Source organism: Microtus pennsylvanicus, chromosome 3 (assembly GCF_037038515.1).
Source record: "Microtus pennsylvanicus isolate mMicPen1 chromosome 3, mMicPen1.hap1, whole genome shotgun sequence".
NCBI classification, from domain to species: domain Eukaryota; kingdom Metazoa; phylum Chordata; class Mammalia; order Rodentia; family Cricetidae; genus Microtus; species Microtus pennsylvanicus.
The window spans coordinates 79,070,014-79,096,433 of NC_134581.1; the positions used below are offsets into that span (position 1 = coordinate 79,070,014).

At 47.2% G+C, this 26,420-nt stretch overlaps 1 protein-coding gene across 1 annotated transcript in view; it reads left to right on the top strand.

Annotated features, from left to right (window-relative positions):
• The window catches only part of Sorl1 (sortilin related receptor 1), a 159,350-nt gene that overhangs the window by 121,440 nt on the left and 11,490 nt on the right, over window positions 1-26,420 (top strand). Inside the window, exons 30-43 of the mRNA XM_075966276.1 lie at window positions 980-1,114; window positions 2,044-2,199; window positions 5,807-5,956; window positions 11,420-11,551; window positions 12,097-12,223; window positions 12,374-12,543; window positions 14,467-14,579; window positions 15,119-15,223; window positions 16,011-16,083; window positions 18,595-18,677; window positions 19,697-19,793; window positions 20,937-21,121; window positions 23,401-23,520; window positions 24,418-24,582. Of these exons, the coding sequence (XP_075822391.1) occupies window positions 980-1,114; window positions 2,044-2,199; window positions 5,807-5,956; window positions 11,420-11,551; window positions 12,097-12,223; window positions 12,374-12,543; window positions 14,467-14,579; window positions 15,119-15,223; window positions 16,011-16,083; window positions 18,595-18,677; window positions 19,697-19,793; window positions 20,937-21,121; window positions 23,401-23,520; window positions 24,418-24,582 (1,811 nt within the window). The remainder of the gene's footprint in view (window positions 1-979; window positions 1,115-2,043; window positions 2,200-5,806; window positions 5,957-11,419; window positions 11,552-12,096; window positions 12,224-12,373; window positions 12,544-14,466; window positions 14,580-15,118; window positions 15,224-16,010; window positions 16,084-18,594; window positions 18,678-19,696; window positions 19,794-20,936; window positions 21,122-23,400; window positions 23,521-24,417; window positions 24,583-26,420) is intronic.

Genomic DNA, 26,420 nt, shown 5'->3' on the forward strand with positions numbered 1-26,420 from the left:
CAACACCTTCAGCAAGGAAAGTCTGTTTTGTTACATAATGCAAGTCCATCTATGTAGACCACCACAACAAGGGAACCATGATAGCAGCAACCTGAGACAGCCGGTCATGCCATGTGCACCCTCAGGAAGCTGAGAGAAATGAATGCCGACGCTCAGTTCCCTTTCTCCTTTGCATCCCATCCATGGCTGCAGCCCCTGGGTTGTGCTACCCTGACTCAGGGTGAGTCTTTCCTGCTCTATTTATATTTTTGGAAGTGTCCTAATAGGCACAGCCAGAGGTTTGCTTCCATGATGACCCTAAGTCCCCCTGTGTGTCCTAATGAAGAGTAACCATTGTGATGGTAAATGCTGGGGCGTGGACCTCCCTGTGAAAGTTCCAGACCACACACCGTCACCCTTGGGCTGTCATCATACTGAAGTTATGTCTTTGGTAAAGTGTCATGATTAAAACTCAGAGTGACTATCCTCAGGGTGCCAGTTCAGAAAACTAGGAGTTGGGAGCTAAGAAGATGGGTCCTGTTGAGTTTGCAGATGTTACTTGTCCCAGCTTGGATCCAGGAGAATGCCTTATCTTCTTGGGGAGAGGAGTGCAGGTGTCCCTGGACTTGGCCCTTGGGGAGATACATGGAGGAGGAAGCTGCATTCACCTTGGGGGGAGATACATGGAGGGGAAGCCCTGGTTCACACTGGTCCAGAGGGGATACAAGGAGGGGAAAGTGCTGCATTTACACTGGGGAGATACAGATCACACTGGCGCAGGAGAGATACATGGAGGAAAAGAGCTGTGTTCACACTGGGGATCAATACAGGGAGGGGAAGCCCTGCGTTCACACTGGGGAGATATAGTTCACACTGGTGCATGGGAGATACACGGAGGGGAAGAGCTGCCTTCACACTAGGCAGCTACACGGAGGGGAAGCGCTGCCTGCGTTCACAATGGTGCAGGGGAAATGACTGACAGTGTGTGTGTTCTCTGCAGAAAACCCCACGGAAGCCCCAAACTGCTCCCGCTACTTTCAGTTTCGCTGTGAGAATGGGCACTGCATCCCCAACAGGTGGAAATGTGACAGAGAGAATGACTGCGGGGACTGGTCTGATGAGAAGGATTGTGGAGGTGAGAGCCCAGGGAAGCAGGTCAGCTCTACTGGTCTGCAGACTCACCGTCTCTAGAGAGCCTGGCTGTCTGTACTGTTTTGGCTTTTTGTGAGGGAGGAACAATGCTGAGCGTTTCCGGTCATCATCTCCTTCATGTACTTTCAGTTTTGTATGTTGCTTATAGAGGCCAGAGGTCAACCTCTGGTTTCACTTTCAGGTGCTTTCCTCCTTGGTTTTTGAGACTGTCTCTTACTGGAGGGCCTGGGGCTCACCAGTTAAGCTAAGCTGGCTGGCCTAGGGACTTCCAAGACTCCCATTTTCTCCCAGCACTGGCATGAATTTCCACTGTATGACCGATCTGTGTGATGGGTTTCCACTGTCTCCAAGGTTACCCACTCCCGACTCTGAAGGACTTAGTGCCTTGCTTCTCAGCTGAGTCTGCCCACCCCCACACCTTGTTCTATGGGACATCTTCAGAATGTCAGAGGCTCCATACCATGGGTACTTTAGTAAGTTCCCAGGTCCTAAGTATGTTTCGATATGTGTAAGGGTCCTGGTGTGGGACATGGGCTTTCTGCCTTCTCATCTTGGGTCATGGTGATGTTTCAGCTACAGCCATGCTAGGCTTCAGTGAGAATTCTCCAGCCACCTTGTGTCTCCCTGGTCCACCTATTTCCTCCATCCTCAGTCAGGAGCCCTTGTGAGGGCACACTCATGTGACAATGGCTCTGTTCCAGTGTATTAACTCTCCTAAGTGGGGGAGAGACTGCCACTTCTTTGGAAACCCCCTATAGATGATGATTAAGTAGGCAGATGTTCAGGGCTGTGTCTGCCACCGGTCTCCTTTGGCTCCTGCAACAGGGACATCAGCATCCATTTGGGACACGTTTTTCATTTGAAACCAAGCAGCTACTCACACTTGGGATCTCCTCATTTGCTTTTCTGCAGAGTCTCATGTTCTCCCCTCCCCCACCGCTGGACCCTCCACGTGTCTGCCCAATTACTTCCGCTGCACCAGCGGAGCCTGTGTGATGGACACCTGGGTGTGTGACGGCTACCGGGACTGTGCCGATGGCTCAGACGAGGAAGGCTGCCCCTCTCTAGGTGAGTCCCGGCCAGGGTTTGCACAGTGGCATTCGGGGGGCACTGTACCCCGAGATCATCCTAGCTTTTAAACTGCCCTGCGTGGTTCCTGCCTTCCACCCCTGTCTCCCTCTCAGTGAGGAGTTACAGCTGGGATAGTAACGAGGTTTATGTGTGTACCAACTCAGGAGAGAGGATCCAGTTTTTCTGCTTGCCAACTGCCAGGTGGTCCCTCTAAAAGAAGGGCGATCACTGCCATCTAGTGGCTGAACACAGAAAAAGCTGAAGGTCTTGCAACCACTGTGATGCAGGAGGCCAGGGTCTTTTGAGACTTCAGTCCTACCAGCAGAACAGGGTTGAGGTAGCATTGCCATCCCTGAATGAGAGGCAGTTCCAAGTTTGCTTTTAAGAGGAGCGCTGACCTTGTTTGTCATCCTTTATACAGCCCATTTCAGAGCCCACTCTTAGGTCTACAGTGAGATCATCTTCCTATGTGTGGATCCCACCGCTTTCCTATTTAAAAGTCGCCAGTGGCTTCTTGCGTGGAAAATCAGAGCAGTCTTTAGGGCAATCATTAAATAAATATCCTAACAATTGGGGCCCTCATTTTAACTGGTGGATTGCTTATTCATTTTTTTAATTTTTGGTTCTTAAAAGTCATTAGTATATATTCATTATATAAAATAGTAGATTTTATTTATGACATTTTTATTCATTTATACCATGTGTTTTGCTAACAGTCATTCACATTTCCCTCCAATTTGTCACCTTCCCCCCTCCCTGTAGTCTTATAGAAGATCAGTTATTTTTTATATCCCCTAAATGTGCATCTGTGTGTGTATGTGTGTGTATGGTATGTATACGCCTGTTTGTATGCTCATGCATGTTCACATGTGGAGATGCGGAGGTCAGAGGACAACCACAGCATTGGTCCTTGCCTTCCACTTCGTTCCAGGGTCCTTTGCTGTGTGTTGTGCGTGTGCCAGTTAGCTGGCCCCCAAGCTTCTGGGAGCTTCCCATCTTCATCTCACCCTAGGGACACTGGGATTACAGGTCCTCAAGCCTGTGAGACAAACACTTTACCCACTGAGCTGTCTTCCCAGCCCAGGAGACCAATTAACACTCCATCCTTCCCCTTCCTCTTTCCCTTTCCCCTCTTTCTCCTTTTCTCCCATCCCTTTCCTCTTCTCCATCCCCCTTCCCTTCCTGTTGCCTTTTCCCTCCTTCCCATTCTTCCCCTTTTACTCTTTTTCCATTCCCTCTCCCTTCCCCCTGCTTCTGCCCCTCTCAGTTCTTTTTGGAAAGCAGTTCTCAGGATACCCCAGGCTAGCCCCAGAGCTGTTGGAGCTGGCCCTGCAGGGGCTTTGTCGTCTGTGTCAGCCTTGGCTAAGTGAGAGCGGCAGGAGCATCTCTCAGCGTGTTTGCTTCCTGCTGGGCTACTGTGGTTTTCACCAGTTGCCCTTGATGCTCCTGCACAGTGGTCTTTATGAAGCTCTCCACAATTAGCTGTCCCAGCTTCTCTCCTTTCTCTTCTTCACTCTCATGGCTGATATAGCATATAGTCTAGGAAGTTTCTGGAAGGGAATCTGTAGGAAATGTGTCTGGGGACTGACTTATTTGAAATGGTTTATGTTCCATCTTCAGGTCTGATTGACATCTGTGCTGAATTTAGAACACTAGCTTGTCGGTCACTTTCCTTTAGAAGTGGAAGGTATCTGCTCTTGTCCTTTGAGTAGCTCTTAGGAAAGCCATGGGCAGCTTGAGCTCCTAAGCTGTGTGTTTTATTTTAAGCTTTATTTTAAGTTTTTTATTTATTTTATTTTAAGTTTTCTGCAAGCTCATCAGATCTTGTCCTTGGGTCCTGTGGGAATCCATGTGTTATAGTTTGAGGGAATTGTCTCAAAACGTTTAGTGAATGGTACCCACCTCCATCTCCTTGTGATCTTGTCTGTCATGTCTATTGACCGGATCCTCCTCATGCTCTTTGTGCTCGTTTCAAACAGAGCCTTCCTATGTAGCCCTGCAATTAGCTATGTAGACCAGACTGGCCTTATACTTGTGCTAATCCTCCTGCCTCGGCCTCCTGAGTAGCTGGGATTTCAGACACGAGTCACAACATCTGGACCCCTTATTCGTGCTTTTAAAAAAAATCCCTTTTAGATTTAGAGATTTGCCGTTTTCTTCTCATTTTCTGGGGTATTCGCTTTGCTTTGCCAACTCTTCCTTGGAGTTTCTTCATTTCTGTTATATTAGTTTCAATTTTTTTTTACTGTCTTTTTTCTTTTAGTACTATGCTGCTCTCATATAGTTTCCATGAGCACACTAGGGACATTTGGCTTTGAGATTTGCTTGTTTGGGTATGCTTGGTGCTGGGGTGTGTATGTCCAGGTTGTGTGTGTACAAGCGTGTGCCTATGGAGCGTATGCAGAGGCCACGGCAGGACATTAGCATTGGGTATCTTTCTCTGTTACTTTTCAGCTTAGGGTTTTGAAACAGCCCCTCACTGAATCTGTGTGGTTCTGGTTACAAGGGGGCTGGGTTTTCAAACTCAAGTCCTCGTTTGCAGGGCAGTGGTTCTTAGCTACTAAGATGTCTCCCCAGCTTCCTGATATTTGCTTCTTACAAAGTCTCTATTTCCTCCAAGCAACCTTTCTTGGAGCTGTGTGTGTGTGTGTGTGTGTGTGTGTGTGTGTGTGTGTGTGTGCATGTTATATTTTTTTTTTGTTTTGCTTTGAGGCTAAGGGTTTTTCTTAGATAATTCTTTATTGGTACTTAGTTCCATGATGGGAACTAAATTGCTGCTGAGTGATTCTGAGTACACGGGTGGACGTGCCAGCTTCATGCTTTGTTGCTACCCTGTTTGCTAGGAAACCCCAAGTCTTGGTAATTTCATTGTTTATCTCTGAAGCTGGTCATTGTCCTTGGAGATAATTCTAGGCCCTCTGCCTAAACTACCAGGGCCTCATGTCAGGAAGTTACCTGACTTCTCATTGGCTGATCATAAGTTCAGTGCCTCTATTATCATTGGCATCTTCTTGCTCAGTTAGGATGCTTCAGCAGCCCCTTTGTTTTGATTCTTTGCAAATCAAAATCAGCCAGGCTTCTGCCCCTGCTTTTAAACAGGGCAGTTGTCTCCTGGGCTGGGGCCAGAAGGGAACAGTAGTGATGAGGCTGCTTTTGGAACTGCTTCTAGTCCTATTGCCCGACCCTTCCCTGGTCTTCTCTCTCAAGTAAGAGAGACGATTTCTGAACCTTTGGGGATCCTGTGATACTGGGCTGGCTGGCTCCGAGCTTTCTCTTCCAATAGCTTAGGATAGGATGCAGCCTCCTCTGACTCCCCTAGTCACTTTCCTGGTTGATCTGCTTTCCGTTCTTCTTATCCACAGCCATGTCTCTACAGAGAATCTCTCAAGTGAGTCTGTGATGGGGCCCTGAGAGGAACAACATAAGACATGATGTCCTACCTGCTTTTTCTGTCCAGCTGGCAGGTGCCTGGACCTCATACCCCTCCCCCTTACAGTTCCTGCAGACCTGCACTCCCCTAGCCCATTTAATAGTGGAATGGTTGCTCTTCCTGACAAGCTCTCTCCGTACTGAAGAGTAACATGTAAAAACATTGCTTTTCTAGCAAACACAACTGCTGCCTCCACTCCCACCCAGCGTGGACGGTGTGACCGGTTTGAGTTCGAGTGTCACCAACCAAAGAAATGTATCCCCAACTGGAAGCGCTGTGACGGCCACCAGGATTGCCAGGATGGCCAGGATGAAGCCAACTGCCGTGAGTATCTTCTCAAGGTCACTTTGCAGAGCTCTGAGTCCCGTTCTCTGCTTCCATCTTTGGGCAGCTGGCTCCTCTGTGTTTCTGTGTAGTCATGTTTATAGTATTCTCTGAGGACACGGCTGAGGGGACAAGCGTCACGGTCTGTGATAGTGATGCTGGATTTGATAAATACTAGGCGCATCCCAGTGGAAAGATTTCTGAATGGAAGAAAAATCTATACCAACAAGTGTTTTTGCTAAACATGTTTAATTCCTAAAAGCACCCGTTGGTGAAGCCGTGGGAGCATCACTCCAGCAAGCATCACTGAGGCATTCAGAATATGCTAGTGGGCAGATCATCTGCAGTGCTGCCTTAAGAACCAGGGACTTTGCTCCTGGAGTAATTAATTGTACTTAGTGAGAAACAATAAGCCACACAGGAACCTGAGTGTCACAGGAGGTGACACCAGCATAACGGTCCCATTGCTTGCACCCCTGATGTACCCAGGGGAGCCCCTGGGAGTAGGTGATGGATGGACACACTGGCTGTCCTGCTGATGCTCAGGGGCCAGGAGATAAGGCAGGCAGCCTGGATGGGAGAAGACAGTGATGCTAAGGTCCCCCGTCTAATCCTCGGCACCCAGCCAGCACCTTTAGTTGCTGTCCATACACGGAAACTACCTTTGACCTGAGAGGGGCGGCTAGAACGATGCCACGCTACATGCCATCAGCACGCCTCTCTGGCAGGGGAGTGCTGCTCCTGCTTAAGGACTTGTCTTACGGGATCCCCTCCACTGGCCACGCATTTGCTGCAGACATTGATGTCCTGCCCTGTCACGTGTATAGTAGTACCAGGAAGGACATTGTTTCATTAGCTCTCATTTTGCACAGTGAGCATACAGCGGAGTATTGGAATCTCTTCCATGTCTCCAGCAAGCCTTCAGCTCAAAACACTAGCAGGAACCTCCACTCCTCCTCATCCCTCCTATTCTGCACGTTCTCTCTCTTCCTTTCTCTCTTTAAGATTCTTACGGAAGAGAATACTGAGCCCCAAAGGGAACCCTAGCAAATGTTGCCCTTTCCTGAGAAACTGGGTCAAAGGCAGTGTCTGTTATCAGCTAATCCCTCTAATTCAACCCTTATGATGTGGGTGTAACCTAGAAGGATCAAGTTGCTTCTACTTTTTATTTGTGAGGGTTTTTTTTTTTAAAAAAAATATTTTCTGTCCATTTTAAATGTCCTCAGCACCTTGGACAAAAACATGAAGGCATGCATGTCACCCCTGCAGGTGACACGAAGCCAACGAAGTAGCCGAAATTTCTGATGACGTCATTAAGACTCGGGAAGTTAGCACTGGATTTGGTGCCCTTAGAACCGTGCTTGCCTTGCAGGCACGATGCCCCAAGTTCAATCCCCAGAGCCCACAGAGGAATGAAAGGTGAAGGAACCTCTGCTCCTAGCCCTGGCCGTGGGGAGCCAGAGACAGGAGGATCGCTGGGGCTCACTGACCAGCCTGCTTAGGCCAGTTGGCGTTCTCTAGGCCTGTGAAAGTCCCTATCTCAAAGGAGGTAGATGGCATTCATGAGGATGATATTTAAGTTTGTCCTTCGACCTTTGTACTAACACCCGTACATGTGCACACATGTGCATCCACACACACGTTAAAAGGAAGGTAAATTAACATTTTATGGTGAGTTTTAATATGTCATTCACTATTCACAAGTCCTACACTTATGTTCCTTCGGTCTCCAAATCTTGTAATTTTTGGTATTGTCTTCCTTTTAGTAAAAGGAAGATTAATCTTCAAGGAGGATACCCTGACCCCTCACCCCCTTCACCCCCAGTTAGTAGCACTGGGACACTTTATTCAGATAGAAAGCGATCGCCTTGCTGAGATGCCACATTGAATGTTCTTATCAGAGGAGACTACACCAAGCCCAATGCAGAGAAAAGGTTAAATATAGGTTAGTGTAAAAGTCTACACTTGTGTAGAAAGAATGAAGGAGGTCGTCCCCCAGGGCATTCTGTTAGCAGGACAGGTTTACCTCACACTCCCCGAAACCACAGTGGGAACATCTTAGCCAAGCGCGAGCCACCGCATCACATCGGGCAAATGTTAGAAATAATTAGCGGGAAAGAAAAGAAACAGTGCCTCCCACCTGGGCGATTGATTGAAAGTCGCTAATTGGCACCCCTTAAATCACGGTTTCCAACCCATTTCAAATCTAGCTCACCCATGGGGGTGTTGCTTAGTTAAAGGCCTTAAAATCAAGATGTGCTATTACCCATCATTCCCTTTGATCCATTATTGCGATCGCCTTATCAGGCAGAAAATGTATTTCCAGCACCCCACATTCTGTGCTCAGTGCCCCTCAGTCACGTGTTTGTTAATCAGTTTAAATATTAGTGACAGTCTTACTAGTATTAGGACCTATGTTTTCTTGTCCCCAAAGCGTTAAGATATGTTTCACAAAGCAGCCTCGGATCCCCAGTTGCCCTCCTCGTTGCTGCTATTGTTGCTTTGAATTATTGCCAAGTGGGAGATTTCTGTGGTACAATTCGTGTGCATTTCAAGACAACCCCCTTCAGAACAGCTTGACACCTTCCTGTGTTCAGTGGTGTCACCTGCCCTGCTATTCGGCAACCCCCCCCCACACACACACTTAACACTTGAAATGTCCCCTGCTGTCTTCTACACTCCACAGAGTGATGTACATGTTTGAGTTCCTCTTCATGGAGGATGCACTGTGCAGGCAAATTCTCTGCAGTCATGTTGCATGTCTCTGTCATAGAGAGCAGTGCCTGTATCATGGGATGCTCAGTGCATGCATGCATGGGGTCTGTCTGGCCTGTGTGACAAGGGCAACAATGGTATTCAAACCTCTTTTTAATACACTTTCATATGCCACATAGTCCCTGCTCTTCCGCTCCCCAAGACACATCAATTTCTGCTCAGAATATAATAGCTATCCATATTATCATGCTCCTCCTGAAGAAGGGGGATTCTAGTTATAAAAATCTGCATGAGGGTTGCAGGAGAGATGGCCTCATAAGTAGAACACTTGCCATGCAAGTGTGAGGATCAGAATTCAGATCCCCCGCATCCACATAAAAGCTGGGCAAGCATGGAGACCTCATATGTATTTCAGTATTTGGAAAGTAGAGACAGGCGTCTGGAAGCAAGCTGGTTATATAGACTGACCTGATCAATGAACCCTGGGTTTAACTGAGAGATGCCTTAATAAATTATTAACTGCCTTAATAAATAACATGAAGAATGATCAAAGAAGACATCCAAGGCCAACCTAGGACCTCTGCACACATGCACACACATACAGGCACAAACACATACAAACATGCATACACAGCACACACACATACATACAAAATTTCTTCATAAATGGTTTTGGCCATTCCCTTTCCCTTTAGTGCTCATGGATTCTGTATACATGTATTTTACTAGCCATAGGCTGGAAGTATCAAAACTGCACTTGAACTCAACATGTAGAGACTTTTCACTTTCATTATTTCCTAAACAAAACAGTGTTATATGTGTTTACTTAGAGATTATGCCCTGTTGGGGAATATAAGTCATCTAGAAATAATTGCAGAGGTACAATGTTTATTTATCTTCACTATTTTACATCACTGTTTTGTGGCAGGGAAACTGGAACCTGGCATAGAGATACAGGAACTAGCCTCTCCCCTTTCCCTATTAGCTCATTTTCCCTAACAAATCTGCTGCTCTATCCTAGACACCTTTGCAAAGAGGCCTCAGATCTTCCCCCAAGAAAAGCCAGTGCTTAAACACGGTTGTTGCAACAACTCTTCAACCCCTCCTGCTACTTCCTTATTCCCTGGCCAAACCCATATGTTTTTCCATCTGGAAACATCTCCTGGAATTCTTTACGCCTTCCTTTTGAACACCTTGACTGCTCTTAAAAACACCACCCATTTTTTTTTTCTGGATCTCAGAACTTTGCTGTTAGTCCAAGTAATGCTCTAGGTGGAAGACAGGATTGAAGCAGTGTCAGGGTCCCACATTGGGGTGATATCCGTTGGGGTCCAGCCTTGATGGGTTCGTACATTCCAGGATAGGGGTGTGTGGATTAGAGATGTTAGGTAGAGAGAACAGGGCTATGGCCCTTTTTTATTTGGGATTAGGTGGGTAAGCATGAGTTTATACAAGGAGGACCCAACTACAAATACTCTTGGGCGGGAGATTTGGGTTCTGTAGTTCCCCTCTTCCCTCTTTAGGGTCTTTTTCAATGACATTGTCACCAGCCCATTTTTGACCCTCCTCTAAAATGGAGATCATGTACCTTTGGCTAATAACCCTCTCTGAATTGAGTCACATAACTCTTAGCTTATCCCTCCATTCTCTTGACAGAATACTTCAGACACTCATGCGGTTAAGAGTGCCACCTGAGCATGCTTGCCTCTTCACATTATTCCTATTCATCCAATTATTTCTATTGCCCAACCTGGAAAACATAGCTTCTTCCTAGATTGCAAACCAGTAAATCCTAGGAACATAACAATAGTCGGTGCAGGGGAATAGCTATGATTTATCAGTCCTGGTCAAGGACAGAACCCCTTGCAGGTACTTGAGTTCTTAGGATCCTCACACCTAGGTAGCTGTGGGATTATTACCCAGCCTTCCAGAGTGATCTTGAACTTTGGGAGTGCATGAGATCACACTGAATAAGGCTTTCAACCTTTGTCTGGGCTGGGGATGGAGTTCAGTTGGTAGAGTACTTGTCTACTTGGCTGGTATGTTAGTTATGGCTTCTACTGATGTGATAAATACCGAGACTAAAGCAGCTCGGGAAGGGAAGGATTTATTTCAACATACAATTCTATATCACAGTCCATCATCAAATGAAGTCAGGGCAGGAACTCAAGCGGGGAGGATCCTGGTAGCAGGAAGGAACCTAGTAGCAGGAAATGAAACAGAAGCCACGGGGGAATGCTGCTTACTAACTCGCTTAGCCTGCTTTCTTACAGTGCCTGGGACACAAGGCCAGGGGTGGCACTGCTTATGGTGAGCTGGCCCCTCCCACATCAGTCATCAATAAAATGCATCACAAACTTTCCCACAGGCCGATCTGATGACAGCATTTTCTCAATTAAGGTCTTTCTTCCAAAATGATTCTAGCTTCTGTAAAGTAGCCATAAAACACGTGTCAGCACATCTTGCATGCACAAAGCCATTGGTTTGATCCCCAACATTGCACAAACCGGGGTACAGTTATACAGGCCTGTAGTCTTAGTACTTAGGAGATGGAGACAGGAGGATCAGAAATCCAAAGTCATCCTCAGAGGCAAGGCTGAAATAGTTGAGACTCTGTTCACATTGTACGTGGCTAGCATCATTCCACTTCCTTCCAGAGAATTTAGGTTTAAAGAAACCAGCCGACTTGTCTTAAATGTGGCGAGCCTGGGCGCAGCCGCACCCCACCGCATATCCTTTCTGTTTCAGCCACCCACAGCACCTTGACCTGTATGAGCAGGGAGTTCAAGTGTGATGATGGAGAGGCCTGCATTGTGCTCTCTGAGCGCTGCGATGGCTTCCTGGACTGCTCAGATGAGAGCGACGAGAAGGGCTGCAGTGGTAAGTGACAGCCACACCTCCGGTTACCCTGGGGGCCTCTAGCTAGGACTTTAGGGACTTTGTCTCCCCTTAAAAACATGCTCAACCTGGGAGTGCCACGTGAGGAGGTATGGTCCAAGTTTGATGCACCGTGCACCCAGCTCTTCCCCAGCAGTGAAAGGCCTCCCTGAAAGTCCCCGTGATCTCTCCTCTTGCTGATGTTCCTGCCATTGCACTCACAGAGCCCGGTGCTGCAGGCGGGGTTAGCTCAGTCCTGCTGTCTAGAGTTCATGCTATCCTTCGGCTTGCTGCATCTCCTACCGAGAATCAGTTTTAAACACATCAGGCATGGGGGAGATAAAATGCATAAGTAAATATCTTGGGAAATTTAGGAAAGCTTAGGAAAGGTAATATGGGGTTGCAGTCATATTTCCTGGGATATCTTTTCATATAATGATTGCGTCCTCTTAACAATTTAGACCGTGGTGGTTCTACCTCAGGAGTTCTTTGAAATTCAAGGATTCCTAAGATAGAACTTTGATTCCTCACTCTCTGTACCTCTGTAGATGAGTTAACTGTATACAAAGTACAGAATCTCCAGTGGACAGCTGACTTCTCCGGGGATGTGACTTTGACCTGGATGCGACCCAAAAAAATGCCCTCGGCTTCCTGCGTGTACAATGTCTACTACAGGTGGGTCCCGATTTAGCCACAGCCGCCTTCGGCGTGGGCTGCCCTGTGCACTCTCCTGTGAGGTCATGGAGAGCTTCTCTTTGGCTGGCTCCTGCAGCACTGTCACCCCACGCTGCCTCTCTGTGACAGTGTCTTCCTTCTGTCGGTCAGGGTGGTTGGAGAGAGCATATGGAAGACCCTGGAAACTCACAGCAATAAAACAAGCACGGTACTCAAAGTCTTGAAGCCCGATACCACGTATCATGTTAAAGTCCAGGTTCACTGCCTCAGCAAGGTGCACAACACCAATGACTTCGTGACCCTGAGGACGCCAGAGGGCTGTAAGTATTATAGCTGACTTGTGTGTGTGTGTGTGTGTGTGTGTGTGTGATCCTGGAGGTTGAGCCCAGGGCCTGACATATATACTTGAATTCTACCCCTGAGCTACACCCTGAGTCCATTTTTAAGTTTATCCCGAGACCCTCCCATCACACCAGGTTATGGTCTATACTATAGTGTATTTTTAACGTTCGTATCGTTGGTGGGGGTAGGATACGCATATCCACGTGTGTATACACCTTGTATGCTTATGTGAAGACCAGAGGCCACGGCTGGATATCTGCCATGCTTTCCTTCTTAGTTTCTGAGATAGGGTCCCCCCCCCCCCCCCGCCGAGCATGGAGCTCACTGGGCGAGGCTGCCTGGCTACAGACACTTGCCACCCCGTCCAGCCTTTACATGGGTGCTGCGGGGGAGGGGCAGATCTGAACTCAGGTCCTCAGGCCTGTGCCGGAAGCACTTTACCCAGTGAGCCGTTTTAAGGGTGCTGTGGTCTGAGGATATGCTATCCACACTTGACATGTGTGAGGAGCGTGCCTGACCCTTGCCTGTGTGAAAGTGCTGACCTGAGGTGCTGAAGTTCATCGTCCTTGCCATGCCCCAGAATGTCTTACCCTTTAGTTCCAGGAGCTTTCTACTTTGGTTTTTGTTTGTTTGTTTGTTTTGTTTTGTATCTCTTGTCTAGTTTCTGCTTCTATTTTCCTTTTCTGGGTAGTTCCTGGTACCTAACCCTTCAGCTGCCCTTGCCACTTAAATATGAGGCATGTCGGTATTTTGTGGCTAAGTTTTAAAGAACTTACCAAGTGGCTAAGTTTTTAAAGCTTAAGTTGTAGGTAGGCTTCCCCCTGCCCCTCCCTTCAGAGCAGCTGGCACAGGGCTGCTTCTTCTAGTCATTTTCCCCACTGCCCGAGCATTTGAATGTACTGTCACCAAACTCAGAAAGGAGTCTGCTTTAAGGTGATCACATAGCATAAAATACCAAACCAGAATAAGACAAATCAAACTGAAAAAGAAAGCCAATAAGTAAATAAGCACAAAAACACATATAAATACAGAGACACATACATTCACACACACAGAAATCCCATAAAATCCAAAATTGGAAACTGTACTGCCTGTGTAAAGACTGGTGGGGGAAAAGGAACAAAGCCCCGAGAAGCATTATGGGACGAAGACCCTCTACAAGTGACACAGCGTTTGTTTTGTGTTGCCATCTTTCCTGGGCATCGGGCCTGGCCTCAAGGCTGGTCTGTATACTCTGTTTGATGTATCACTTTGTCATTAATGAGAGATTATCAGTTGGCGATGACTGATGGGTTAGGAATGGGGCCTGAGTAAACTTCTCTCAGCGCTGGTGCAGACCCGTGAAGCCCTGTGCCCACTGCACGAGTCCGTTCATATGTGTGTCAGCCCTGCTGTGTTTAGAAGGCCTTGATGTCCACTATCTCCTCTGGCTCTCACAATCTTTCTGCCACCTCTCCTGTGCCTCCTTTTTAATTAAGAGTGCTTTTCTCTATTTCTGTGGAGAATGTTATCGCTATTCTAGCAGGGATCGCCCTGAATATGTGGATTGCTTTAGGTAACAAGACTGTGTTGATGATACGAGGTCTTCCTGTCCATTTTCTGGTGTTCTTGTCAACCTCTCTCACCTGTGTTTTAAATTTTTCATTGTAGAAATCAATTATCTTCTTGGTTAAATTATTCTTAGCATATTTGAGGATAATTTTAAGCAGGATTTCTTTTAAACGACTTGGTTTACTGGGGTATAGGTTTATTTTATTTATCTGTTGATTCTTATTCCATTTAATTTTTTACTGAATTCGTATCTCAGTCCCAACTGCCTCTTGGAGTCTTTTTTTTTAATGCATACGATCAAATGATTTGAATGCAGGGAGAACTTGACTTCTGACTTGACCATTTTCTAGTGCCAGACGCTCCTCAGAACCTCCAGCTGTCACTCAACAATGAAGAGGAAGGTGTGATCATTGGGCATTGGGCTCCTCCCATCCATACCCATGGCCTCATCCGTGAGTACATTGTAAGTACTGTCCAGACATCGGGTGTCAGAGAGCTAGAGTTTCTGGGTGCTCTGTGTCCCCAGGAGGTGATTTGGTGTTGTGGATAATGGTCCATCTGTTAGGACGCTGCACATCAATCCAACTTCCTTTTTCTGTCGCTGCGATAAAATATTCCAACAAAGGCAACAAAGGGACACAGGTTTGCTTGTGGTCCAAGGGTGCAGTCCACAATTGCAGGGAATGCAGGGCCATAAGAGCTGACATGGCTGGTCCTATTGCATGCAAAGTGAGAGGCAGCAAAGGGTGCCTATGTTCAGCACCCATTTATACAGCATGCAGCCAAGGGAAATGGTGTGCTATCTACATCCCAGGTAACCTAATCAGATCATCACACACAGGGAAACCCACAGCCTCATCTCCCAGTGGACTCTAGATCCCCTCAAGATAACAGTTAACGCTAGCCATCCCAGCGCCCCATCTTTCCCCGCGTGCATCTTTGCAAGGTGTTAGATGGGCCGACCTCTGGTTACTCTCTACTCAGCTGAGCTTCTCCTTGCAGGTGGAATACAGCAGAAGTGGTTCCAAGATGTGGGCCTCCCAGAGAGCCGCTAGCAACTCTACAGAAATAAAGAACTTACTGCTCAATGCCCTCTATACCCTCAGAGTGAGTGTCTATATCCTCTCCAGCTACTGGCTGGTCTTAGAATGCAGAGAGCTGGCTCCTGCTTGTCATCCTTGTGCTTATGTTTAAGGAATGAGTATTAGTGTTCTTCGAAACACCCAGTGCCTTGTCTTAAAGAGGAAGTTCAGCTTCCGCCCCAGATCACCAATAACTCGCAGTGGTGCAGATCTCCCTGCTTCTAACGGGACACTCTGGTGCTTCTGGGGTCTGTCCTTCTGTGCTCACCTCTGTTCTACTTGTCATTAGCTGCAGGAGCTACAGTGCTAAGTGGCATTTATCAACCAATTTCATGAGGCTCTTATGAAATGCGGTATTAATATATTTGCCAGAAAGGAGATAGTTTTGTGCAGAGGGTGTTTATTAAAGCCATTAAGACACATCTTCTGAAGACTCCCTTATACTTACAATTTTAATAATTTCTCTATGATTCCTTTTACATATGTGTATATATATTATATATGTATATGTGTGTATGTGTATATTCATTGTATATATGTGTCATTATATACAGATATAGAGCTTAGACACACACACACACACACCTGCCCTTTAGAAGAATCTGGGTATCAATAGGATCAATAGAAATTTTATATTCTTAGGACTATTGCAATTTTTTTTTTGTTCTCTTATTGCATTTGCTGGGGTCTCTGAATGTCCTGGGTCACTCTGTTGATACATTTCTTTTTGCCTTCTCTGCTGAAGCCTTACCATTCTTACTGTGTGGTATGTTACTTTTATTTCCTATTAATTCACACTCTGACTGGAAAAGGTGGCCGCAGTGACAAGTCGTGGGATAGGAAACTGGAGTGATTCTAAATCCATCACCACCACGAAAGGCAAAGGTGAGTGACTCGGGCGCTTGCTGGTTTAGAGATGATGGAAGCCCTTTGGAGCGGAGAAGCATAGGTAAGAAAGCTTCTCCGAGCCTCCCCTGCCCCAGCACAGGCACACTTTGGCATCACAAAGACACTGAGTCTTTTTGGGCAGCCACTAAGTATATTCTTCTTCCAAGCATTGATTTCCAAAGGTCATTATGCCAGTCCCATTGTGAGCTTGTGCAGCTTCTGAAATAGAAGGAGTCTCTTTACACTAAAGCTGGGCGTGGTTTGCACACACATTCTTAAGGCACCTCACTGATGTCTGTGCACCTCTCCCTTGGTTACACTGACAAGCATGTCAGGGTACATAGCACCAGAGCTGACCCTTGGTGCTTGTTATTCAGTGCTCTGCACACGTGAACTTATCTTACTGGTCCCTCAGAATAGCTGCAAGACAAAGGAGGGGAAAGCGGTATGTTGTTTGTCCTAGAACAAATGACAAAGCTGGGACTCGAACCTCACACCCCTGACTCCAAAGCCTTACCCATCCTGACGCACACCTCTCCTGGGCTCAGATCCTTGTACTGGGCTGCTCTGCCTATCAAGAGACTGCTATACATCCTTCACGGGTGCCTCTTGGGGCTAAGATCTTTGCTGTTTGCTTTACTTTATCCTTGGTATCTAATGAGAACTAAAAGCTCAGATGGAGGGCAAGTAAATTGAAGTATCTGAATAAAGGATTCTGGTACCTACTGAACAGTGGATGGAAGCCCGTTGTCCTGAGTGGCTTCCTCCGCTCTGGTCCTGGAGACCTTCACCCCATGGCCCGACAGATATTAAAACCAATTGATCTCTGTCGCGTGGGATGTGATTGGGTGATTCTACTTTCATCTGAGCCTGTGAGAAGCTCTCGGTGATAAGAGATTCATTTCAGTTACTCTAAACTCAATTGTGGCAATCAGGGTAGGAAGTAGTCAGAGTTAATGCCGCCCACCAGTCAGTGGGCAGCCTGCTGGCGGGTGGTAAAGAGGTTGTGCTGAATTCACTCTCCTTGAGTCCTATTGTCTTGTTATTACTTTCTACAAAAATCTGGGCCAAAGTATACTGACCATTCAAATATAAAAAGGAGGAACTTTGGAAGGCCACCTTGTTCCCGAATTCGGCAGGTACAAGTCAAATCTGCATTTGAAAATTACCCTGAGTTTTAGTTTCTCTTCCCCATGATTTTGCCAAGTCTCAGCTTTCCTCGCGTGGTTTGGTCAGGCTATGTGCAGAGGGTAGCTCATGGAGCATCTGTGACCTGGGGTCTTAATGACTTTGGAAGAAAGATAAAGGACGAAGGCAGCAGTGGTGGCAGCCAGATTCAGTCACGATGAAGGCGGCAGCTTGATGCTGGCTCCAGCGAGAAGGCCACCGGGCATGGGGTGCTTCTTGTGTACCACGCACTGTGATTTCCGTTTATGTGAATCCCGTGACTGAAGTATTATTGTCCTCATTTTGTAGTTTAGGCAACTGGACTCTGGAGAGTCGTGAGCTGTCCATGGTCACCACTGTAGTCCAAACTTTCCCTTAGCACCAAGCACTATCTGGCTCTCAGTTGGCCACCTGAAGCTTCTCAGAGCCTTTCTTTCGGTCTTGTTTTTTTTCTCCAGTCTGGTTTTATAACATTTTTGAGCATCTAATGGGGCCGCTCTGGATTTCAACATGTCTTTTACCCAAACTCCCTTGCCTTGCCTTTAGAAGGGCTGTGTCCTGAGAGTTAGAACCCAGTTGTCACTTAAGTGGTGTCGTCTGGTCATGCTGGATTCCGGGACTCCTTTAGATGACCCTAGGCTCAACACTGTTGCCTTTCTCGTGGGCAGACGTTCTAGCTGCTGCGCTGCTGTCCGTCCGGAGCTCACATGCTCTCCTTGTGCCCTCAGAGGTCAGTGTCAGCTCCTAGCTGTTGGAATGTACTCGCTCTTTAAGCAAGACTTTTCTGAAAAGGAAAGGAAGGGAACAGTAGTTGTGCACTTGGTTGGCCCTTACCTTTCCTACTCCAAGTGCCATGACCATAAGAGACTTGCTCCTGGCTTGACAGTTATCCGGTGTTAGGAATCAAGAACTCACGTTTGCCGAATTCCAGAAGCCACCTAACTTCCCACAGCACACACATTTTCAACTTAGTTTTTCTTTCAAGAACTCCTGTCCTTCAGTTGGTCACGAGGAAGCTGGAACTTTGTTCTTCCTCATAAAGACATTGTTCACAGGGATCCTGACTCTTCAAGAGCCAGGCCGAAGCTGGGCCATGTGGGGACACTGGCACAGTAGAATGTTTCTGTTCAACCTCATTGCCAGGCCAACTGACCAGCTCTCCAAGACCGTGTGAGTCCGGCCTCAGTCAGGGAAACGGTGGTAGAAGAGATGGCCGAATTAAGGCTGTTGCTGTGCCCTTTGTTACCTGGCTGAAAGGCCACGTTGAGATGAAAGCTGTGAGGTCCCGCCTTCCTCACTTTCCACGGTGTTGGTTTCTCTTTGACTCCGTTTTCTTTTCAGTGATCCAAGCCCCGAATATCCGCATTGACAGCTACGATGAAAATTCTCTGAGCTTTACCCTAACCATGAACGGTGACATCAAGGTAACGAGGAGTTCTCAGACTGGCAGCTGGGTGGGGCTCTCTTTTGTGTGGGAACTCATGTATCCTAGGGCAGGGAGATTAGGAGCAATGAAGGGCCTACTCTAGTGGAGCTGAAATACCAGACCCGGGTTGTTTCCTTCCCCCACGAGGAACAACTCGAGTCTCCACATGTAATTATTCCGCCTCAGCCTGGTGCCTTTCTTCTTTAACCATATAATTAAATGGTTCACAGCTCCAGTGCACAAAAAGACTTGGTGTGAACAGAATATGTGTGCTCTGTAATTTTCAGCTTTATTGGATTTCCTGGTACTCGGGGCTAATGTAGAAGTTCCCATTGTGGTAGAGCGAGCTTCTTGGGAGAATCAGATGCCTCGGAAACCCATCTGCTGTGTATCTCTTATGTCCACCCAGTCACTCCTCGTCTTCCACCGTGGGTCCCTCTGAGCCCCTGTCTGCATAGCCCACTTATCTGTCCCTGTGTTCTTTCAAATTGAAATCCACTTCCATAATTTTGTTTCCCATCTTCTGGTTTCTCACCCCATCCCTTTCCACCTGTGATGTTGTGGCAGGGTGGGTCTTCAGGGTCCTTGTGGCATTCACTTAAGTGCATGTATTACTGTGTTCTTAGCTTCAAAGAGGAGCAATAGAAGAGGTGACTTAGTGTGGACCTTTGTTGATAACGTTGGTCATGAAGGCATTTTCTTTCTTGCTGTCCCACTTGTGACGGTTTTTAGCTCAAAATCTTTGCTAATGGAAAACTCTCGGAGAAGGTAGTGCTGACCTTTTGGCCGTGACTAAGAGGACAGCCTGAGCTGAGGTGTACCTCTTACCTGCCCCTCACTATAAATAACTAAATGTATTTAATGGCCACACAAACAAAAGCCAATGAAAAATCAGAAGAAACACTGTCCATTCAAAGAGACGAGGAGACAGCGAATGAGACCATCTCTGCCTGGTGTATAAGCGTGTCCACTGACTGTGTCAACTGATCATGTCACATGCTTCCTGGTTCTTGGCAGGTCAATGGCTATGTGGTGAACCTTTTCTGGTCATTTGATGCCCACAAACAAGAGAAGAAAACCTTGAATTTCCAAGGAAGCTCATTGTCACACAAAGGTAACACCTTGGACCTGCGCTGGTTGCTGGTCTGTAAGCAGGATGGGCAGAGAGTCAGATCAGTGCCTTCCTGGGGGCAGAGATTGTGTTTAGGGCGGGGATGGGAGACTGGGAATGAGCGGGGTCCTTTCTACGGGTGGTTGTGCATGGACAGTCCTTGCCCTTTGAGGATGTTGTCTACATCCTCCTAACTCCAGGCAAAGAGTGTTAGCTTGCTGGCTCCTTGAACCTCCTTCTAAACCCAGTGGCCCTCAAAGGAAGCTGGGGTAAGAGAGGTGGAGGAACCGTAAGGAGTCGTTTTAATTCCTGGAATGATTTTGCCCTATGTAGGGATCCGTCCAGATTCCATTACCTGCATTCTTTCTAGTTTTTCCCTCCTTCAGCTAATAAGAGGTAGGACGAGGCCTGATGTGTATTGGCATTCAGGAGAGATCTGTCAACTGCACAGAAGAGCAAACAGATGAAAAGAGGAGGTGGTCCAGTCCTCACTTAGGTCCGTGCAAATACTGAGCTCCATTACAATTCTTTTATCTGAAGATGGTCTCATGGGAAGATGCTAATGTATTTCTAAGAGGAAAACCCTCAATGCCAAGAGCTGCTTGTGAGTGGCTTGGGAGCGTCCTCCTTTCCTCGCCCTCTGGCCGGTTTGAAAAGGACAGTCTGTCGTTGTTTCAGTCCCTAGGTAGTCTTAGGAAACAGAAAGCCCAGGTGTGTTGCCGTCGTCACTGTCATCATCATCTTTTATTATTATTCCCTTTGGTCCATGCTGGGGATTGAACCCTGGGCCTTGTGCATGCTAGGAAACTCTCTGCAACTGGACTAGGCCATAGCCTTCTTTTTTTCATATGCCGTATAACTCAGGTTGTGACTGCAGGACTGTTTTGCCAATTGTACTTCCACACAATCAGCTTTAGAAGTTACCCAGTCTCTAAGAGTTACATGTGCTATACCAGGAAAATATTAAATGAATTTGCAAACTATTGAAAAGTACGGTGTGTAAACTCAAACAAATTCTTGACTGTTACCTCCCCATACATCACACACACACACACATACACACACACACACACACACACACACACACACACACACTCACACCTCACATATACATATCCCTGGCATTCTCTTTCCTTCTTTTCACAGTTAGCAATCTGACAGCTCACACATCCTATGAGATTTCCGCCTGGGCCAAGACAGACTTGGGGGATAGTCCTCTGGCGTTTGAGCATGTCTTGACCAGAGGCATCCGTCCACCTGCTCCGAGTCTCAAAGCCAAGGCCATCAACCAGACTGCTGTAGAGTGTGTGTGGACCGGCCCCAAGAATGTGGTAAGTGGACAAGAACAACCATCCCAAGGTGGTCTGGACCTCCCTAAATATAATCCCCTGGACAGCCATGGGACTTTCTTTCTTTCCTGTTGCTGCTTTTGCCTCTTTGCTTTCCCCAAACACAAGTCACCCACCAGCTCAGGATTACTTTCTGAAGGGACCTGGCATCCGAGCCAGCCCCTGCATGCCTGACCTCGCTCTGCTGGCCTCAGAGATAGCTCCCTGATGTTTGTCATTGTAGACCATGCGTGTGGAGTGCTGGATTCACGCGATAAGGAACTCATTCTGGGTGGTGAGCTTGATTGAATTTTTAAGTTTAATATAGTTCTATTCTTTTGCACGCTCCACAATGTGATGCTGAGCAAGAGACAGAGACAAAAGCCCGAGCCCTCCTTAGCACTCCCTTTGATCTTGAAGGAAAGTACACAGACCCACAAGGAGACTCGATAACCAATAGGCTCAGCTTGGCGCAGGCGCACCTGTCTCGCCAAGGGGTCCTTCAGAGAAAGGTGGAGTCTGCGGAACAGTAGAGCATCATACAGGGCTAGAGCTTCTCTTTGCATGCCAGTCTGGAGAAGAAGCCTTGCTTCTGCGCGCGCCTTGGCCTGTGCCTTCACTGGTCACACACAGCCAGCTTTCATATGTGATGAGTCAAATGAGGCCCAAAGTGGGTGACCGTCACCTGCTCCTGTCTCTTCACTGAGTACCCTGGCAGCACTCATGGTCGGCTTCTTCACCATCAATGAGGGGCTCTTCTAATCTCCTGACTCCCATGGGCTCTGGGAGCCCTTTCTCATCACTAGCGACTCCATCCCACTAGCGACCACACCCCATGTACCACGGACTGGACCCGAGATAATCTTACTTCTGAGCACCAAGCTCCTATTGGGACCAAGGCTCCATTTAAGCCTTGTGACTCCCTTGTTCCTGTCTTGCATCCCATATGCATTTGCTTTCCCACCTTGGATCCCCTCAATGTCTCTCTTCCCACCTCTTCCCGGTTAACTGGCCCCTGGGAGGCCACTTTCCCCTTTTGTTGTCCAGACTCCTCCTCTCCAGACCGTCTTCTGAGGAGAGTTACAGGAAACGATGCTGTTGCTGGGATATTGACATCCCCAGGCAGCCCCCTCTCTTTGCCCAGGGTGCCTGCAAATGTGTAGCCTTTTTCTGCAGATACCTGGCCTCCTGCACATATACTCCGGGGAGGAAGTATTCTCATCCTTCTTTATCTTCTCCAGCTTGTTCCTTCCCATATGAACTCACTCAACTGCCATTCCTTGCTGTATGCTTAGTCCACTTCCCTGGTTTGAGATCCCCTCAGCATCCTACATGGATCCATAGACTGTGCTTTAAACATACCCTTGGCCAAGTGAAGTCCAGGGCCTCCTCTATTGCAGCAACACACGGTCACCCTGGAGAGGACACAGGCCTTGCCATCTCTAGCCGGTGGTGTGCGTCTTTAAGGTCATCTTCTGGGCGGACATCCTGCTGGAGCTGCAGTTATTGTCTGAATGCCAGGCTGCAGGAGGGCAGGAAGATAGACTGTCCTGCTTTTAAAAGAGCCTGCTGGGCCATCCCACTGGGCGCTTCTGTTTACATCTCATTGACTGATACCTGCTGGCATCTCATTGACTGACACCTGCTGGCATCTCATTGGCCAACACCTTGTTACTGGCTCTTCCAGCTTCCATGGTGGTAGGGAATGTAGACATCTCCCACTAAAGGAAAGCTGGGCGGTCGAAGCTGGCCACACCTATCCTCCTGTGTCCATTCCACAGCTGGTGAGATTCCCACACTCACTTGACAGTTCCCACCATAGCTGCTGACCCCTCAGTCACAGCTCGGCTCCCTGACACTGCTGTTTGATTGTGTAATGTCACCCTTCTTCTGTAAGCCCTCTTTCCCCTGACCCTTTATACAGTGCTTGGAATGGCAGCCAGCGCTTCTCTTTTGCTCTCATGGCAGAGTTTTCCTTTTTTCCTTCCCTGTCCATCTTTCCCCAAGAAAAAGCCCTGTGCAAACAGGAGCTGCTCATGCTCCCCTTTGCAGGTGTGCACACACACACGTGTACACACACACGCACACACACACACACACACACACACACACACACACACACACGGCACTCTTGTTCCAAAGCGCGATCACCACAATGAAGGATGAAGGAAGATGTTTCCGGGTGCTTTAGGAGCACTTCCAAGGTCTCAAGTCAGCAATTTCAAAACAGGAGGGCACTGACCCATCAGCTGATGGCTTTTTCCCTTTTCTGCCTTTACTAGGTTTATGGCATTTTCTATGCCACGTCCTTCCTTGACCTCTACCGAAACCCTAAGAGCTTAACCACTCCACTCCACAATAAGACGGTCATTGTCAACAAGGATGAGCAGTATTTGTTTCTGGTAAGCTTTCTGCACCAGGGAGACAGAAGCGCCTCTATTTAAAGGAGGTTTCTTAAGCATTGGGGCTCCTGAGCTCAACTCTAGTAGAATGGGTGACTTGGGTACCTAGATTCATCTTCTTTGTAAGTCCCCACAACCAGTTTCCGAGATGCAGCTCAGGGGTGGAACACTCACTTGGCAGATAGCTTAGACTGCTTTCTCATATATCTCAGGACCACCTGCCTGGAGTGGATCACCCACAATGGGCTGGGCCTTAGCACATCAATCATCGATCAAGAAAGTGCCCCACAGACTTTCCTATAAGTTAAATGAAGGAGGCAGTTGCTCCACTGAGGTTCTCTCCTCCCAGATGACTCTGGTTGTGTCAAGTTGACCAAAAAAACAAACTACAAAAGTAGCGGGCAGCATTTAGGCCAGTATTACTTGTGAGGACAGAAGATTTGATATAACCTAAATCTTTCATGGAAAGATTGATAACATAAATTATGGCTTATCTATGGAGTAGAATAAAGAACTGTCCAAAAGAAGGCAGTGCCAAGTGTGCCCATGAGGGAAAAAAATCTGATCCCAAATTATTAATTTTTATGAGGGGAAATATGGTTGTGTGAAAAAGATTTTTAAAAGATAGGCTGTACATACACACACATGTATCACATACACATATGTGTGTGTATGTATTTATATATCATGTGTCTATGCTTACATATGTCTAGGGCATTTCTGAATGGAAGCCAAAACACAAAAACAGTCTTGATCAGGCAGGGAACTATTTTATTTTATTTTGTGCTAGCTGAATTTTAATTGTGGTCATGTGTCATTAGCTTATTGAAAAGTAGTTTGGCAGAGGTTACATGAGCCTGTGAGGTATTGTTTTGCTGTGTTGTGCTTGGCCCCTAGGTCCGGGTGTTGATCCCTTATCAAGGGCCATCTTCTGACTACGTCGTCGTGAAGATGATCCCAGACAGCAGGCTTCCACCTCGTCACCTGCATGCAGTCCAAGTAGGCAAGACCTCAGCGGTCATCAAGTGGGAATCGCCCTACGACTCTCCAGACCAGGACTTGGTGAGTGGAAAGGCATGCAGCCCACCATGCTTGTGCTTAGCAGGCTTTGGGGAAGTGGAGTGCAGTGGAGGGGGTCAGGTAGTGTGACAAGTGACACAGGTACTAGCTGAGCTCAGCAAGCCTTGTCCCCATCTCTGTGTGGTCAAAGACAGATCCCCTTCTGAGGTGGCATTCCTCCATTGTTCACAACACCATATTTCTTTGTCCTTCCTCAGCTAGCCCCACCCTCTCCATTAACCAGAGTGCAGCAGGCCAAATCCAGCCTGTGGATTATTTTTTAAAAACCAATGTTTAATTGGAACCAGGGCCACACCCATCAGTGTATATATGGCCTATGTCTGTTTTTGTGCCACTAGCGATAGAATTTTTTGTGGTTGAGATCCTAAGACCCTCAAAGCCTAAAATATCTATATTTCAATTCTTTCAGAGTTTTCTATTTCTTTCTAGAAAAAGTAGGATAGGACATTGATCCTAGAAGTACCCAATTCCTCCTTGTTCTGGACTGCTTTGACCCTCACTCCTACACCTCAGCAGTGTGGTTTCTTCTTAGCTGCTGAGACACCTCTGATTCTCAGGTTCTCCCTGGTGATCGAGTTTCCTGTTTGTCTAATGTGTCCCCTTCCTTCCACACTCCCAAATAAGCAGCAGCCTGGGAGAGAGCAGGTGGGGCTGCTTGTACCTTAGAGCCGGGGTTGAGCATCTTCATCCCTCTGTCAATATCAGTATGCAGAGATGGTTGTCATGGGGGTTGAGCATCTTCATTTATAGTCCTCTCTGTCAATGTTCAGAAATTGCTGTCATGGGGGTTGAGCATCTTTATCCATGGTCTCTCTGTCAGTGTCCAGAAACTGTTGTGGATGTTGAACATCCTCATCCATGTTTTCCTTCTGTCAGTATCAGTGTCCAGAAATTGTTGTCATAGGGACTGAGCATCTTCATCCATGGTCCTCTCTATCAATGTTCAGAAATTGCTGTCATGGGGGTTGAGCATCTTTATCCATGGTCTCTCTGTCAGTGTCCAGAAACTGTTGTGGATGTTGAACATCCTCATCCATGTTTTCCTTCTGTCAGTATCAGTGTCCAGAAATTGTTGTCATGGAGACTGAGCATGTTCATCCATGGTCCTCTCTGTCAGTGTCTAGAAACTGTTGTTATGATGGAGAGACAGAAGCTTAGCTGCTGATGTCACAATTAATGTGGCTTTTTCTAGCATATTTTGATTTCCTCCTCTAGTTTTCTTTCCCTCCTTTCCCTTTTTTGCATCCCTGTTTTCTCTTTCTCTCTTTTCTTCTCCTCTCCTCCCCCTTCCCTTTTTTCTTCCCCTTCCCTTCCCATCCTTTATGTAGCTAATACTTTTGTTTGCAGCTCTGGAAATGTAGACTCATTATAAGATAGATCCTGGCTACCCCAAAGACTTTCTGAAGCGCATGAGTCAGACTGTGAGGCTCAGAAAAGTCAGCCCTGAGCCTGAGTTCTATCTCTGTTTATTCAACCACATTGAACGCATCTGAAAAAGGATCATGTCTGTATGGATCATGCACACACATTGTCTTTTGTCATTACTCCCTGAACAAGGCGGTTACACGGCTAGGGTGGTTTGAACAAAGATGACCCCCATAGTCTCATGTGTTTGAATGCTCAGCCATCAGGGAGTGGAACCATTTGAAAGGATTAGAAGGATTAGGTGTAGCCTTATTGGAGTAGGTGTGACCTTGTTGGAGGAAGTGTGTCACTGCAGGTGAACTTTGAGGTGTCGAAAGCCACTTCAGGCCCAGGCTCTCTCTTTCTCTGTGGATCAGGATGCAAAGCTCTCAGCTAGTGCTCCAGTGCCATGCACA